The sequence below is a fragment of the Giraffa tippelskirchi genome, chromosome 6 (genome assembly GCF_054371585.1).
Source record: "Giraffa tippelskirchi isolate mGirTip1 chromosome 6, T2T-mGirTip1v1.2.pri, whole genome shotgun sequence".
Taxonomy (NCBI): Eukaryota; Metazoa; Chordata; class Mammalia; order Artiodactyla; family Giraffidae; genus Giraffa; species Giraffa tippelskirchi.
The window spans coordinates 82,807,424-82,822,804 of NC_137280.1; the positions used below are offsets into that span (position 1 = coordinate 82,807,424).

The 15,381-nt window shown below is 51.7% G+C and overlaps 2 protein-coding genes across 5 annotated transcripts in view; both read left to right on the forward strand.

The window, feature by feature from the left end:
• Positions 1-7: 7 nt before the first annotated feature.
• On the forward strand, positions 8-12,278 carry BORCS8 (BLOC-1 related complex subunit 8). 3 transcript variants are annotated; one of them, XM_081496168.1, is made up of 6 exons: positions 8-64; positions 2,823-2,935; positions 3,410-3,474; positions 7,597-7,707; positions 9,310-9,385; positions 11,304-12,278. In XM_081496168.1, exons 1-5 carry the CDS (start codon positions 28-30, stop codon positions 9,341-9,343), a joined length of 360 nt encoding a protein of 119 aa, XP_081352294.1. In that variant the 5' UTR covers positions 8-27; the 3' UTR covers positions 9,344-9,385; positions 11,304-12,278. The 3 variants fall into 3 exon arrangements, with proteins under 3 accessions (XP_081352294.1, XP_081352296.1, XP_081352297.1); XM_081496170.1 differs by having other exon boundaries at positions 11,442-12,278; XM_081496171.1 differs by having other exon boundaries at positions 11,948-12,278.
• MEF2B (myocyte enhancer factor 2B) overlaps positions 9,310-15,381 on the forward strand; it is a 24,178-nt gene continuing 18,106 nt past the window's right edge. The window contains exon 1 of one of the 2 annotated variants that reach the window (XM_081496141.1): positions 9,310-9,385. The gene's annotated coding sequence lies outside the window, so the exon portion shown is untranslated. Of the gene's footprint in view, positions 9,386-11,869; positions 12,362-15,381 lie in introns of those variants that run through there. The other variant, XM_081496140.1, reaches the window with a different exon arrangement.

A 15,381-nucleotide genomic window follows, 5' to 3' on the forward strand; every position in this document is an offset into this window, starting at 1 on the left:
GGTCCTCGGAATAGGGCCGTGGCTACTATGGAAGAACCCGAGATGCAGCTCAAGGGGAAGAAAGGTGGTGTGGGGCCCCACGCGGGGTGGGGCGGAGGGGCCAAGGACTCCTAGAAGGGCGATCTGAAGAGGGTGACAGGGGCCACGGCGCTGAGGGAGCGTTTGGGGGCAGTGATTGAATTGCCAGGCAATCCCGGCTCAACCGCTGACTAGTTTTGAAACCTTTAGAGACTCTGTGCCTCGGTTTTGTCATCTGTAAAATGGGGAGTATAACAGTCTCCTTGCCTCTCCCCATAAAATTGTTATGAGAATTTAGTAACCTGATACGTTAATGCGTAAAACACTGGAAGAATGCCAGGGGCGTGGCAGTTGTGTGTACTGTTTTCCTTTGTATTTAAGCATTTGTATATTTTTGCTGTTGTGGTTCAGCCGCTAAGTCGTATCCGACTCTTCTGGACCACATGGACTGTAAGCCCTCCAGGCTCCTATGTCAATGGGCTTCTCCAGGCAAGGATACTGAAGTGGGTTGCTGTGCCCTTCTCCAGTTGTATATAAAGACCCTAATGCTGGGAAGGATTGGGGGCAGGAGGAGAATGGGACGACAGAGGGTGAGATGGGTGGATGGCATCACCGAGTCGATGGACATGGGTTTGGGTAAACTCCGGGAGTTGGTGATGGGCAGGGAGGCCTGGCGTGCTGCGATTCATGGGGTCGCAAAGAGTCAGACACGACTGAGCGACTGAACTGAACTGAACTGAAATCACATAGTTACAAGTTACAAAATGCCACAAGCTATTTTTAAAGTGTCAATGTCGTTGTTAATTTGTTACATACGTTATTGCCAGTTAATTATTTAGATGTCACAAGAACATTTAATTCCACATCCTTCCTAACAGCACTGTGAGGTGTAAGCTATTACCACTGTGTTCATTTTCAAAAGGAGGAGCCCTGAGAGGGTAAGAGGACATACAGTTTGGAGGTGGCAGGCTGGAGTCTGCCTGAGTCAGGGCACAGTGGTGAGCTGGGCACACCAAACTGGACAGTCTCAAGCACAGCCTCCCTTAAGTCCCAAACACCAGTGGGTTCTCCCTCACTGACAACACTGTCCTGGACAGTGGGATGGGGGTCCATCTCTGTAGCAAACCTTGAGGTGGGTTCTGTTATCCTCCCATTTTTCCAGATGAGAAAACTGAGGCTCAGAGATACTCCTTCCCTCACAGATCCCAAGTTTTAGATAAACATTACCTAATAAAGAATGAGAATTTTTACACCTGAAACTAACAAAACATTGGAAGTCAACTATACTCCAATGTAAAATTTTTAAAAAGAATAAGGATTTAAGTATAAGGGAAATGAACAAGGTTCTGAGGTTGAGAGTGAGGTTGAAGGGATATCTGATTAAGCTTGGTGATCAGGGAAGGCCAGGAGGTGACATTTGAGCTGAGACATGAGGGGTGAAGGGAAATGAGAGGTGGGGATGGAGGCAGCGTCATTGGCGGCATCAAGTACAAAGGCCTTGAGGTGGCAAAGTGTTCAGAGCTGTGCTGCAATACTAGTCACAGTACTTATTCATATTTAAATTAATTAAAATTAGGTAAAATTTAAAATTCAGCTTCTGAGTCACATTTCAAGTGCTCAGTAGTTGTATATGACTAGTGACTACCATATTGGGCAGTATAGATGATAGAACCCTTCCATCATCTCAGAAAGTTCTTGTGGACAGTGCTGAACATCCATGGAACAGCTGTGAGGCTATTGTGCCTGGGGCAGAGGGTCAGGCGGGTGGGGGTGGGTGGTAAGAGCAATCAGAACATGCAGAGCCTTCTGGGCCGTGTGAAGCAAGGCAGATTTAATTCTCTGGCTGATGGGAGTCATGGGAGTGTTTCAACCAAGGGAGAGACCTATCTGATATGTTTAGTAGGAGCTCATCTCGTCTGTTTTGTGGGGATTGGATTGTTGGCAGGAGGGGGAGCAGGGAGACCAGGGAGCAGCTAAGTTTGGGATCTAGGTGAGAGACAGCTATGCCTGGACCAGTAAGGGCAGTGCGGTGGTAAAAGTGGGTGAGTTTTGGGCTTTGTTTTGTGACCGAACAAGCAGGAGCTGCTCATTGATGGGGTAGGAAGGGCAGGGACCACCATCTGGCTGCTGTTTTTGAGGCAGACCCTGGGATGAGGAGTTGTCTCTAATTAGCTTACTAAGAGAGCCCCACAGAGGAGAGGGGGAAACAGGACAGGGATGAGGAGGAGGCTGAGCAAGGAGCAACCTCAGGTGGAATCCTGCAGAGGGGAGCCATGGTCTATTCCCATAGGGGAGCTTATGGGGATGAGTCCCACCTCTGAGTTGTTCAGACACTCAGCATGTGTCGTGGGCTTTCCTCCCCCTCAGTGGTCAATCATGGCCTAGAGCCATCCACCCATGGAAACTTGCAGGCACTTTTGGGTCCAGTAGCCAGTGGGCATCTGAAGAAGAATCTCTGATACTGTCACGGGTAAATGAAATGTGAGTGGATCTGAGCGGGTGGCAGCAAGCAAGTAGGTTTAGGAAGGGAAGGATCATGAATTCACTGGACACATTAATGTCATCAAGATTGAGGCCCTTCTGTGACTCCCAGATGGAGCTGTTTGGCCCTGCTGTGATCATCTGCAACCCATCACCAGGGCCACAGGTGACCCAGCTGGGAGGGATGCTGGGCACTCCTCTACTCTGGGTGGACTCACGGGTTGAGCAATCAGGAATCTAATGCTTTGTCTCCTTGATCCCCCATCAACCCTCTCCCCTTCTCCCCACTGGCCCCACTTTGCCAACTGTCATCCTGGCCCCAGTTACTGACAAATTCACCGAGAGTGTCTACGTCCTGGCCAATGAGCCGTCTGTGGCCCTGTACCGGCTGCAGGAGCACGTGCGCCGCTCCCTGCCTGAGTTGGCCCAGCATAAGGTGAGTGTCCTACTCTAGCGACTGACCTCTCCCAGGGTCTGCACCTTGTGAGCTGGAGCCTGCTAGGTGGAGCAGGGGCTGTTGGTGCAGGAGTCAAGGCCAGGACATGAGCAGGGAGGTGCATGGTCACTGACCCAGCTTGGGGCTGGGTGGACACATCTGGGGTGGATTTGGAAGAAGAAGGTGCTGCGTCTGTTGTGACCCATGTGGTGAGAAGGAGGCAGCCACATGGGGACCCAAGGGAAGGATGTGCCAGGCAGAAGGAACAACGTCCGCAAAGATCCTGAGGCAAAGTTGCCATGTGTTCACAGAAAGCCCAGACTGAGGAGGGGTGGGAGTTGCCAGAGGAAGGATTGGGGCTGGAGGGGGCGGGTCTCTACAGCCATGGTGATTGGCGTTTGGGTGCTCCATTCCAGAGAACTGGGAGGAAGGAGGTAACAGCTAGCCCTGCTCACAGCTCCCCACCCTCCACAGGCTGACATGCAGCGGTGGGAGGAGCAGAGCCAGGGAGCCATTTACACCGTGGAGTATGCCTGCAGGTGAGCACCATGGCCTCCCCACTGCCAGCATTGCCCCAGTGTGGCCCGGGTGTTCAGGGGCACCTCCGTCAGCTGCCTGGTGAGGCCTGGCCTGCCAAGCCCACCTGAGTAGGGGCAGGTGGAGCTCGACTCACCTGGCCACAGGGCGAAGTTCCAGCCCAGACCTGTGCTTCTCACTATTCGACTGACACGTGTCTTGGTCAGGCTTCTTCCTTGTCCTCAGCAGCCCCCACCATCTGTCACAGGAGGGGGTCATAAGGATTCCAGGAGGTGCCTCAAGAGGCCAGTGTTTGCCACCCACAGTCAGGACCACAGACTGGCTGGTGGGGTGGATGGCAGCTGGGGGTGGTGCCCAAACACAATACTGTTTATTTTAAATTTTTATTTCTTTCTAATTTTTTATATTGTGGTAAGAGGCACCTAAGTAAATTTTATCATCTTAACCATTTTTAAGTGTACAATTCAGTGGTATTAAGTATATTCATAATGCTGTGCAGCTATCCTCACCACCCACCTCCTGAGTTCTTTTCATCTTGCAAAACTGAAACTCTGTCCCTGTTAAACATGAACTCCCCATTCACCACACCCCATTCCTGGCTCCTGCAATTCTGCTTTCTGTCTAAAAAAATCTGACTATTCAAGGGACCTCACATTAATGGAATCATACTTTTTTTTTTGTCTTTTTGTGACTGTCCTCTTTCGCTTACCATAATATCGTCAAGGTTCATCCACGTTGTAGCCTGTGTCCGAAGTTCCTTCCTTTTTTAGGGCTGAATGCTATTCCATCCTGTAGATGGACCACATTTTGTTTATCCATTCATATCTTGGACATTGGGTTGCTTCCATGTTTTAGCTACTGTGAATAAAGTTTCTGTGACCATGGGTATACCATTTATTATTTGTGTTTTCTTGTTTGCTTACCTTTCTCTAAATACCCAGAATTTTTAACCCCAAGTGAAAGATACTCCCGATAATAAAAAGCAGCAGTTGGTGTTTCTCCCCATTATTGCAGCTTTGCCAGCCTGCCTCCTGTGCTTCTGTTGGTTCCCCATGACTGTAGTTCATGTCCAGGCTTGTTTCATTTGCTTTTGGAGTTGGTGACTTAGGAGCGCTGTTTGCCCCTAGTGCGGGCTGTAGGTTGTGTTGGTGGAGCCTAGACACTCCACAGCAGTCCTTGTCCGTGGCGCTGGGGGGTTTGCCTGCCTGTTTCTGTTGTATAGTTGAAGTTCCTTGACAGGAAGTCCTGCTGCTGGGAGTTCTGCCATCACCAGCCTTGACCCCTCTGCTGTGGCTGGAGGGTGATCCAGACTGATGGCATCTTCCTGGGGATTGTGGTCACAAACACTCTTCTCAGCTCCAGGAAGAGTAGAAAAGATAAGGGAGTTTTTCTTGCAGCTACTACATAGTTCCTGGTCAGCTAAGAACCTTTCGGCCCAGGTTTGGGACTTCCCTGGTGGTCTAGTGGCTAAGAATTCAAGCTCCCAATGCAGCAGGCCCGGGTTTGATCCCTGATGCGGGAGCTAGATCTCACTTGTCATGACTAAGAATTTGGATGCTGCAACTAAACATCCTGTGTGCCACAACTAAGACCTAGCGCAGCCAAATAAAAGCAATTTTTTTTTTAAAGGCCCAGGTTTAAGGAAGAACAGATCAAAGTCTGTATTTTCTCCCAGTTCCTCTAGCTGCCCTGTCCATTGCAGAAGCTTGGACCCTGGTTGGCTGTTTACACTTAGATTTTAATGAATTAAAATGAAATAAAATGAAAGATTCAGCCCCTCAGTCTCACGAGCCACATTTCAAGTGCTTAACAGCCATCTCAGTGGATAAAGAATGTGTCCATCATGTTCCAGAATGTTCCATTGGACTGCCTTATGGTAGGCAGGGGGCCAGTCTGCTCTGAACTCTGAGCACTTCTCTTTAGTGAGATGTAAATTTCTCTAATGCTGAAAGACTGTTTCCTTTGGACATGAAAGTGCCCTTTTAGTTGTTTAAAATGCCTTATGCAGTGTTAATGGTTGGTGTGAAACTGGAAGATACTATATGGTCTGTTGGTTGGGCCCGTTGTGAACTTGTGTTAGACAGCTTTTTATCAAAGTGATCAGATACTAGGAAAGCTGCCTGCATTTGGTGGTGTTGGATGAGCAAATGGACAGTCTGGATTTCAGCCAGCGCTCCCCTCCTTTGATCGCATGGCCATTTTCAAGCAGGTCCTTGACTGATAATAAATGGGAGTGATTTCTGTAATAGAAGGACTTGAAAACAACCCTTTTATTTTGACTGCAGGTGTGCTTGCACAGGCAGCCTCCTGGCATTAGTAATGCCCCAAGAGGCTTGGTGAATATTTTCCTGTAGTGCTGTTGGAAACATTTTTATTAGACATTCATCAATGTGGCAGCAACATCAGAGCTTAGCACAGCTTTGCAATAGTGCCTCTCTAATGGTGCTGAGTCTAAATTCACTTTTAGAGCTTTTCACACTCCAGCTGACAAGCTTCCTTCAGAGGAAGGAATAGGTTACCTAAAAGGAAAGCATGATATTTTAAAAAATGAAAGCTGAGTGCTGATGAATTTATGCTTTTGAACTGTGGTGTTGGAGAAGACTCTTGAGAGTCCCTTGGATTGCTAAAGGAAATCAGTCCTGAATATTCATTGGAAGGACTGATAGTGGAGCTGAGGCTCCAATACTTTGGCCACCTGATGCGAAGAACAGACTCATTGGAAGAGACCTGACCTTGATGCTGGGAAAGATTGAAGGCAGGAGAAAGGGACGACAGAGGATGAGATGGTTGGATGGCATCACCAACCCAATGGACATTGGTTTGGGTGGACTCTGGGAGTTGGTGATGGCCAGGGAGGCCTGACGTGCTGCGGTCCGTGGGGTCGCAAAGAGTCAGACACGACTGAGCAACTGAACTGAACTGATTTTATTTTTAGTTACACAAGGTCTTTGCTCTGCATGCTGGCTTTCTCTAGTTGGGAAGAGTAGGGGCTGCTCTCTAGTTGTGGTGGATTCTCTTGTCACAGAGCACAGGCTCTACGGTGCGTGGGCTTCAGGAGTTCTCGCCCTAGAGCGCCTCTTCAAGCAGTTGCCGTGCACAGGCTGAGTTGTTCCAAGGCATGTGGAATCTGCTTGGACCAGAGATCAAATCCATGTCCCCTGCATTAGCAGGCAGATTCTTTTATATATATATATATATATATATATATATATATATATATATATAAAATTCTATTTTAATACTTTGACTTTTGATTTTCTCAAGTTTTCTTCTAGACATGGGTATATAAATCACAGTGGAGATAAAAGACCTGGGGTTGTTTTTCATGGATATTGCAAACAACTTTCTATACCAAGAGAATAATTACAACTATCATTTTAATAGTTTGAATTATATTCCACAAATTTATACTCTATGTAGTTAATCATTCTCCAACTGTTAGATGTTTAGGTTGTTGTCAACTTCTTATCGTAAGTAAGCATGTATTGAACATCTTTCATATATGTAACATCTGCTCTTTCGAGCTAGGCTCCTGGTTAGGAGACAGACAGTAGTGTTAGGAACACAGGCTTTGAAGGCAGTGTTAGGACAGTGCTTGGTTAAACACTAAGCAGAGTTTAGTACCTGGAGTGACAGCTCTTTATCGTAGTAGGAAAATCAATTTTCAGAGGCTCTCCTGTTCTAGACTGTTCTTGTCTCCTCTTTCAGGTCTAAGACGCAGACTCTAGCTACAGTATTTACTTCACTATCACTTCAAAATGGCTCAAAATCCATCCTGGCAGGCAGATTCTTATCCACTGTACCACCAGGGAAGTCCAAAGCATGTTATTTTTGAGGTCATCTTTGAATGCTTATAGCTCCTTCAAAGCATTAAATGGCCTAGCAACCATCAAGCAAAAGTTGTATCTTGCCATCCAGTGTTCTGGTCCATAGGGAAATCTAAACTTTAAGCACACTGAGCTCTCAGGGAGGCCCGTGGAATCCCCCAGCAGCTGGACAAACCACTGGGCCAGTGCGGGTGTCCACTGAGGTCCGGTTGTGGGTGTCCACTGAGGTCCGGTTGCGGGTGTCCACTGAGGTCTGGTTGCTGGTATCCACTGGTCTGGTCCTCCCTCCCGTTGCAGTGCCGTGAAGAACCTTGTCGACAGCAGTGTCTACTTCCGCAGTGTGGAGGGTCTCCTCAAACAGGCCATCAGCATCCGGGACCACATGAACGCCACAGCCCAGGGCCACAGGTAGCGCCTGGGACCTCCCGCCCCTGCTGCTCTCAGCCTCCTTGCTGTAAGGACCTTCGCTGCTCAGCCAGGAACTGCGCCTTCTCGCTCCTTAGACAACTCCCTTTCTTGGTCTTGTGGTGGCTGGTGACTTCCTCTTGTCCTTTGCCGTCTGTAGTGGGAGTTGAGTCAGTCCTCACCCAGCTCCTGAGCTCTGCTGTGTGCTTGGGCTGGGTGCTGGGGGCATGGCAGTGACCGAGACAGGTATGCTTGTAGCCTCAGGGAGAGGCACACAGCAACCAGGTAAACACGGAACAGACAAGAACATTTCAGATACGTGTGAAGGAGAAGGGGGCCCCCTCTGAGGAGGTGGCAGAGATGCGAACAGAGGCTTGAACAATACACAGACAAAGGTGACTGTGGGTGAGTGTTCCAGGTGTGGAAGGCCCGCCCTGGGTCTGGTGAGCTGGATGTGTTGGAGGAACATCCAAGGCAGTTGTAACTGGAGTGGGTGCAGGCAGGGAGACGGGGCTAGGGAGGTGGGCAGGGACCTCGAGGGCAGCAGGGAGGGTGCCCAGAGCTGAAAGAGGCTTTGAGCCGATGACCAGATGGTCCAAAAGTGAAAAGTACTTATGACTCTTACATAATGGGGAGAAGTAGCTCTTTTTGGTTTTGTTTTCATTATAACTTAATAAACATGCATTTGAACACCCATGTACCTGCTGTACCACTTCCCAGGTGGCTCAGTTGTAAAGAATCCACCCACCAAGCAGGAGAGGCGGGTTCGATCCCTGGGTCGGGAAAGTCCTCTGGAGTAGGAAATGGCAACCACTCCAGTATTCCTGTCCAGAGGAGTACTAGAGTACTCCATGGACAGAGGCGCCTGGTGGGCTACAGTCCGTAGGGTCGAGAAGAGTCAAACACAACTTAGCGACCAAACAGCAGCAGCAGCAGTCCCTGCTGTAAGCCGTCACTCAACCTTGAGATGTGTCTGACTCCTGCAGTGTGGGGTTCTGGCATGCCTGTCCCTCACAAGGCTTTTAGAAAGGAAGAAACACCTTTATGTTGCTGTGTGTGGTAACAGACACAAGAACTGTCAAACTGAAAAAGCCTTGCAGATATGTAAGAAGGGACATGCAGTGACCTGCCCCAGGGTGGCATGAGGGCCTCCTGGGGGTTCACCAAATCACCACCTGGCTCCTCTGCCTCGGGTGGGTGATAGCCAGTAGGACTGGAGCTCACTGCAGCAAGCTTTGCACAGTACCCCCACACAGTAAGGCCACAACACCAATAGTTTTTACTTGCAGCTCAGTTGCCCAGCTGCGTCCAAAAGCCCTGCTTGTGCCTCTGAAAGACACCAGTAGCAGCTTGTGTAGTAGCTGCTCACCCACTCTTGCCTCTCTCCACAAGCCCCAGGGATTTGAAGCTCCCAGATCTACATGAGACCCAGCCACAACCTCTGAAGTGGATAGCTGGTCCTGTTTTTACAAAGGATACCCTGAAGGCTCAGGCCAGGAGTCCTGGGAGACTGGAGCGTGACCCCAATATGCAATCCAGTCTAGCCAAGCACACCTCATGGCCTTGGACCTGAGCCTCATAGACGCTGCACATGTTTTGTTCCAGCCCCGAGGAACCGCTCCCACCATCCTCAACCTGATCCCGGAAGAGACTTGGAGGTGCTTCGGCCCCTCTGACCCAGGTCAGTGCAAAGTGGGCCTGGAGCCTCTCTGCTCCATGCTCTGAACTAACCCATCCTCTCAGCATCTGAGAAGGGATCTGCTTGACTAACCACTCGGGTTTTCTCCCTGGGCTTGCTCAGGGGTTTCATTTGTGGGAAGCTAGAGGGAGGGGCACCTTGTGCCCTCTGCTGCGCAGGGCTGTCGTCAGCCCATCCCCTTTGTGCGCTCTCTGTCATCTTCCTGCCTCTTATCCAGGCCACAGACCCTGTCTGGATCCCAAGGGCCCCTGCCCCTCAAGATGAGCAGAGCCCCATTTTTGCTACCTGCCGTGTGCCACCTGCTTGCTTTACCCACACTCTGTCTCAGGCAGAGCCCAGCATGGCAATTATCCACTCGGCTCTGGAATCCTCTTTCTACTGGTGACCTGCCGTGTGACCCTGAGCAAGTCCCTCCCCACTGGTCTCTGCTTTTCCCTTCTGTCATAGTGGTTCATTAGCAGCAGAGAGGACATTACTACATACGGTGATGCTTGTTGTAGTAGTCAGCTACTGCTGCATGACAAACTATCCCCAAACTTAGCAGCTTATGACACCAATCATTTGCCTGCTTACAGTTCTGCAATTTGAGCTGGACTCAGCCAGGCCGTTTTGCTGGGCTCACGTGGGGGCTATTCGTGGTTCTTGATGGGGTCCAGTATTCTGAGGTAACCTAGCATCTGGCCCTTGACCAGCGCTGCCTGGTGTTAGGGGAGAGGAGTGTCTAGTTCTCCATGTGGACTCTAGCGGGCCAGCCCAGGCTTCTCCTGGTGCTTGAGTGCCTGGCGTGCACACGTTCCTTCAGCCTTCCCTTGCTGCACAGTTACGGGTGTCCCATTGGTCAAGGCCAGTCATGTGGCCAGGACCAGGACCCAATAGGAGAGGGCTGCAGGAGGGCTTCAGTACCGGAGATGTGGTTGACCATCTGAGGAGAGCATGGCACCACGACTGGCCTAGTGTCTTGTTATTCTGTGCTCATGCAGGGCAGACACAGGCATATTGGAGGTGCCCAAGGGACTGACCATGCCCATGGCTTGTTTAGCTCTCAGAGCCTCCTGCTCACCTGCCATGGTGTGCTCTTGTGCTGCGAATGTCTTCTCAGAGGGCAGGGGAGGCCTGGGTGGGGACAGGGACCCCTGTGCCTCCTCGAGCAGCAGCCCTGAGTGCCAGGAGGTGGCAGAGTTCATTTGTGCAGTCAGAGTTCTTTTGGGGCCCCTGCCATGTGCTGGGCTTGGCTCTGGCTGTTGGAGTAGTGAGGAACACTGCGGATTGTGGGGTTGCTCAGGGGACCTCTGGGAGGGCCTGGAGCAAGAAGGGCTGCCAAGGCAGTCAGCAACCCACCCCATTTCACCACCCAGTGTTGCCTACCATCCCTGGACCCACACCCCCCATCTCCTGCATCCTGTGCCCTGGTCCCACCCACCCTTGCGCCTCAGGAAGCTGCCCTGCTGCCACTTCTACCCCCTCCACACCCAGCGTGTTTCTCCTGCGCCTGCCTGGAGGCTCCAGGCCAGCCATGAGTACCCTGAATCATCTGCTATCCCTTGACTGCTGTACCCCCTCAGAACAAAGTGCTCTGTGGCTCCTCCTGATCCCACCTTTGTCCCTACAGACCCTGCTCTTCTCCCCAGAACTGCTGCCCCACACCCCGTCTCAGAGCCTCCACTCCCACTATTCCCCAGATGGTTCCCCCCACAGGGTTATCGATGACCTTTCACAGGGTCAAGTCTTGGTCTTCCCTGCTTCTCCGGGCCCAGGGCCCTACACACATCCCCATTTTGCAGAAGAGGAAACTGAGGCTCAGAGAGGCAAGGCAGGGTCAGCATCGTGACCAGAAATGCCGGGATTCACACCCAGACCCTCTAACTCCCAGCACTTCACCTTTTCTCTTGGCCCTGCCCAGGATCCTGCTTCAGATGCTCCCTCATCAGGGCTCCCCTGAACCCCTGGGGGCATCTCAGAGCTCACCATGACCCTCATGTCTACCACCCTATCCTGACCAAAGCTGGACTCTTTGACACAACCTTGTGGGACTTGGCAGGGACCGAAAACCGAGCAAGTGTGGCCGGCGCATCCTTCCTGCCTCTGGGCCAGCCATGAACGTTCTGAGATGAGACTTTGCTGCCTTTGCATTCTTACCCGCCCCTCACTGGCCCTGGACATGGCCATGCCCCTTGGACCAGTAACTGCTGCCACAACCACACACCTGCTGTGTGTCCAGCTCTTTGCCGGGTACTTCACAGTGGTCATCTTTCATCCTCAGACAGCCCTGTAAGGGAGATGTCACCCCAAATACAGATGGGAGAAGAGAGGCTCTGAGAAGTAGCATCATTTGTGCAGGGTCACACAGCTAGGGAAGAGTAGACCCTGGTCTAATGTGGTCCTAGCCCTGCCTCTGACTTGCTGTATGACATGGGGCCTGGCTCTGACCCTCTCTGGTCCTACCTTTCTCCATCTAAAAAAGAAAGCGTGGACTGGAGCTTTCTCTACAGGCTGAAGCAGACATTTGTGTAATTGCCTGCCTGGACTGTGTTCTATCTCAAACAGAAATGCCCACCCCAAGCTCAGGCCATATAGAGAAGACACCCTGACTCCAGGGGTACATGTGGGACCCTGGCCTGGCTAATCAGAGCGCCCCATCTCCCACGTCACAGTGCTTGGTTTGAGATGGGCACGTGATCCAATGAGAGGTCTTCCCTGAAGATTTTGCTGGAAAAGTACAAAAAGTGCCATCTTCTTTCTGGGGTTGGTAAGCTCAGCAGATGGAACGTGGAACCTAAGAACATTGCCTGGGACCTTGGATCTAGCTGTACCTGACACTAGAAAAATCTTAATTCTTCAGTTTCATGAATCCCTAAAATCACTGCTTTTGCCAAAATTGATCTGAGTCTATTTCTGCTGACTTGAGAAGATCCCACACTGATCCCTGAGGATTCCAAGCCTGGGAGATCACGGCCCCTGGTTTGTACAGCTCCAGGGTCAGCTGTGTGCCAACACAGTGCCCAGCAAAATCTATCGGGACAATCAGAATGGAGTTGTTGAGGATACAGCCAGGATGGGCCCCAGGCTCACTGCTCTGGGAGCATCCCCCAACTTGGCCCTGTGAAGTGGTTAGGAAGGGTGGGGGGCAGAGAGGGTCCCGGTGGGGTGTCAGGGCTGTAGAGGGGCCTGTGGGCCTGGGAGGAGGTTCAGGGGCCCTGGAGGTATTGAGAAATAACTGCCTCCCACCATCAGGAAACGGTCAGTCCTCCCTCTTCTCTCCTAGGGTATCCTGGGGGTCTGTGTGCCACCATCCTGTCTTCCCTCTGCCCTAACTCAGTTTAGAGGGAGGAGCCTCAGGTTCACTATTGTAGGCCCTGACTGGTATGCAGTCAGGCCCCGAGACACTCTCTCTTCATCCACTCTGAAGGCACCTCTTGTCCATCTCTCCTTCCACCATGAAGCCATTTGTCCAGCAAACACTGATCTGTCTGAGCTAGGACCTGTCTACCCCAGGGGATGCCCTGGTGAGCCAGACAGACCAACCCTGGCCCCAGAGCTCAGACCCCCTAGACGGTCAGCTTAGTGATGTAATTTCATGAATCCGAGGGCCAACCTTGGATGGTTCAGGTACAGTGAGCTAGTGAGGAGCAGTCATGGGGTGCCGTAGACCTTCTGAAGCTCCCTGTCACCCACAGCCTCTGAACATGACCTCAGCCAGTGACTAATAGTATTCTCAAAGAGGTCTGTGCAGGACTGTGGGTTGTCAGATCCCACCACCACCCCAAGTCCTAGTGTGCACGGGGAATGCTGATTAATTTTGCCTTTCATTCGTATCACAAATTTGCCCTTCACTCTGGGCGAATGTACCTGGGGCTTCCCTCATAGCTCAGTTGGTAAAGAATCAGCCTGCAATGCAGGAGACCCAGGTTTGATCCCTGGGTCGGGAAGATCCTCTGGAGAAGGAAATGGCAACCCACTTCAGTATTCTTGCCTGGAGAATCCCATGGTCAGAGGAGCCTGGAGGGCTACAGTCCATGGGGTCGCAAGAGTTGGACACGACTTGGCGACTAAACCACCACCTGGCGAACGTCCCACCCCCGATGACCGCCAGGGGGCGCAAGATGCAAAGCCTTGGCGGGGCTCTTCACCTCTGAGCAGTCATTGTCCGTAGTCTTGGCAGATCCTGGAGAGTGCAGTGTGACCCTCTGCCCTTTTTCACCTCATGCGTCTTTGCTCCAGTTATCCAGAAAGTGAATTAAGACTTCGAGAGGCCACTACCCAGGAAGACCTCACATCTGTCCCCATGCACTAGTGGCCTTATCTGTTCACCAGAGTGGAGGGTGTGGGCATTCCCTGGCTCACTAAGATTTGCTCTCAGAAACGACCTCCTCGTGCCAAGCGACATTCAAGTAGGGATCCTAGCGCCCGTGAGAGTGGAGGCAACCTGGAAGGGCTCCCTGGGTAACGTGTGGGACCCCTCTTTCAGATCTCTGGATGGAGTAAAAGGAGGCCCAAGAGGGCAGCGACTTGCCTCCGGTTGGTCCACGGTGGTCAGGACAGGAATCAGACATGAATTTTGACTTTATGTTTTTAGCCCCTGATCCAAATCCTGGTTTTTATTTCACTCCTACTCTGCCCTCTCAGAGGGTCCTGCCCCTGGAAAGCCCATTGCCAGCCCCACCTCATCCCTCAGTAAGGCCCCTGGTTGCCCCAAGGTTGGTCCCCAGATCCCTAGACTACTCAGAACCTCTCCAGTTTTTCAAGAAACCCATGAAAACACCCCTTTTGTGCTACCACAACACACGGCCCAATCGCAAGGAGATCCCAGACTCCAGGAGACAGAGACAGTGAACACAGGCATTTCTGAACCTCTCGGTCAGCGCTGAGGTGGAAAGAGGGATGGGGGTGTCAGAACACCAGATGGAAGGGGGATAATGAAGTCTTTTGGAGGAGGAGGGGGTATTGGAGACCGAGCTTGAAACACTTCTACCCCTGAGGAGGCACCACTATTGTCCCCATTTTTCACATGAGCAAACAGGCTCAGAGGAGTGAAGTGACTGGCGTGAAGTCACACAGCAAGTGGGAGTCAGAACGGGTGGGAACCTAGGGTCCTTGAACCCTGAAGCCCTACCCATTGAACCACACTGCCCTTACCATGGAGGATCCGCAAAGACTTCCCCTGCTGGCATTCTGGGAGAAGATATGGAGAAGGGAGACTTGGGGGGAGCAGCTTCTACACCCCCTTACCTTACCACCCCTGTCCACCATTTACCAGGCCTCTTCCCAGATCTCCTTCTCCAGCCTTTTCTATTCCATCCTCCCCTGAAATCTTCCTTTCAACCCCCAGTCTCTTACTCCAGCCCCTAAGAGGGTCCTCTCATCAGAAAAGACTGAGGTCAAGGTTCCTGATTTCCCCAGGGGAGGATTTGGGTCCACACGGGATAACACAGCCAGTGATGGGCAAATGGATAGGACAGGAACAGGGGTAAAGGCAAAAAGAAGGAGCCCTTATAGGAAACAGTGTGAATGATAGAAGAGGGTATGGACTGGATTGGGAAGGGGGTTTGGGAATGAGAGAGGTGGAAAGTGGCCACATGGCAGGGGCAAGAACATAGGAGGGAGCCCCAGTGGTGAGAGGGAGCAGGAGGTGTGCCCCATGGTGGGCAGCCCCAGCTGGCTTACCTCCGGCTGCTCCCAGGGCTGCTCCAGCTGCTGCCCTCACGTAACCAGAGCCTGCCTGTTGCATCAGAGGCAAGCGGGCGGTCTTGGGTAAACAGAGCGGCCCTCGAGGGGCCCAGGGCTCCCTAGCCACCTCCACACTCTGCAGGACTTGTTCTGTGCCTTGAGGCCTAGGCAGAAGCCCCCAACCTGGCCTGGGTCACCCTGGTGTGTCCTTGGGACACCCGAACATCTGGTGTTGGGCACTGAAGGGCAACAAGGATGGGGTGGGAGAGGCAGGAAACCTGATCCCCACCAGCCCTAGGTTGTTTTTGTTTTTT

Coding starts and splice junctions, on each gene's coding strand:
- BORCS8 (XM_081496168.1), top strand. CDS start 28: ATGGAAGAACCCGAGATGCAGCTCAAGGGGAAGAAAG. Junction 65..2,822: donor GCAGCTCAAGGGGAAGAAAG/GTGGTGTGGGGC, acceptor TCCTGGCCCCAG/TTACTGACAAATTCACCGAG. Junction 2,936..3,409: donor CTGAGTTGGCCCAGCATAAG/GTGAGTGTCCTA, acceptor CACCCTCCACAG/GCTGACATGCAGCGGTGGGA.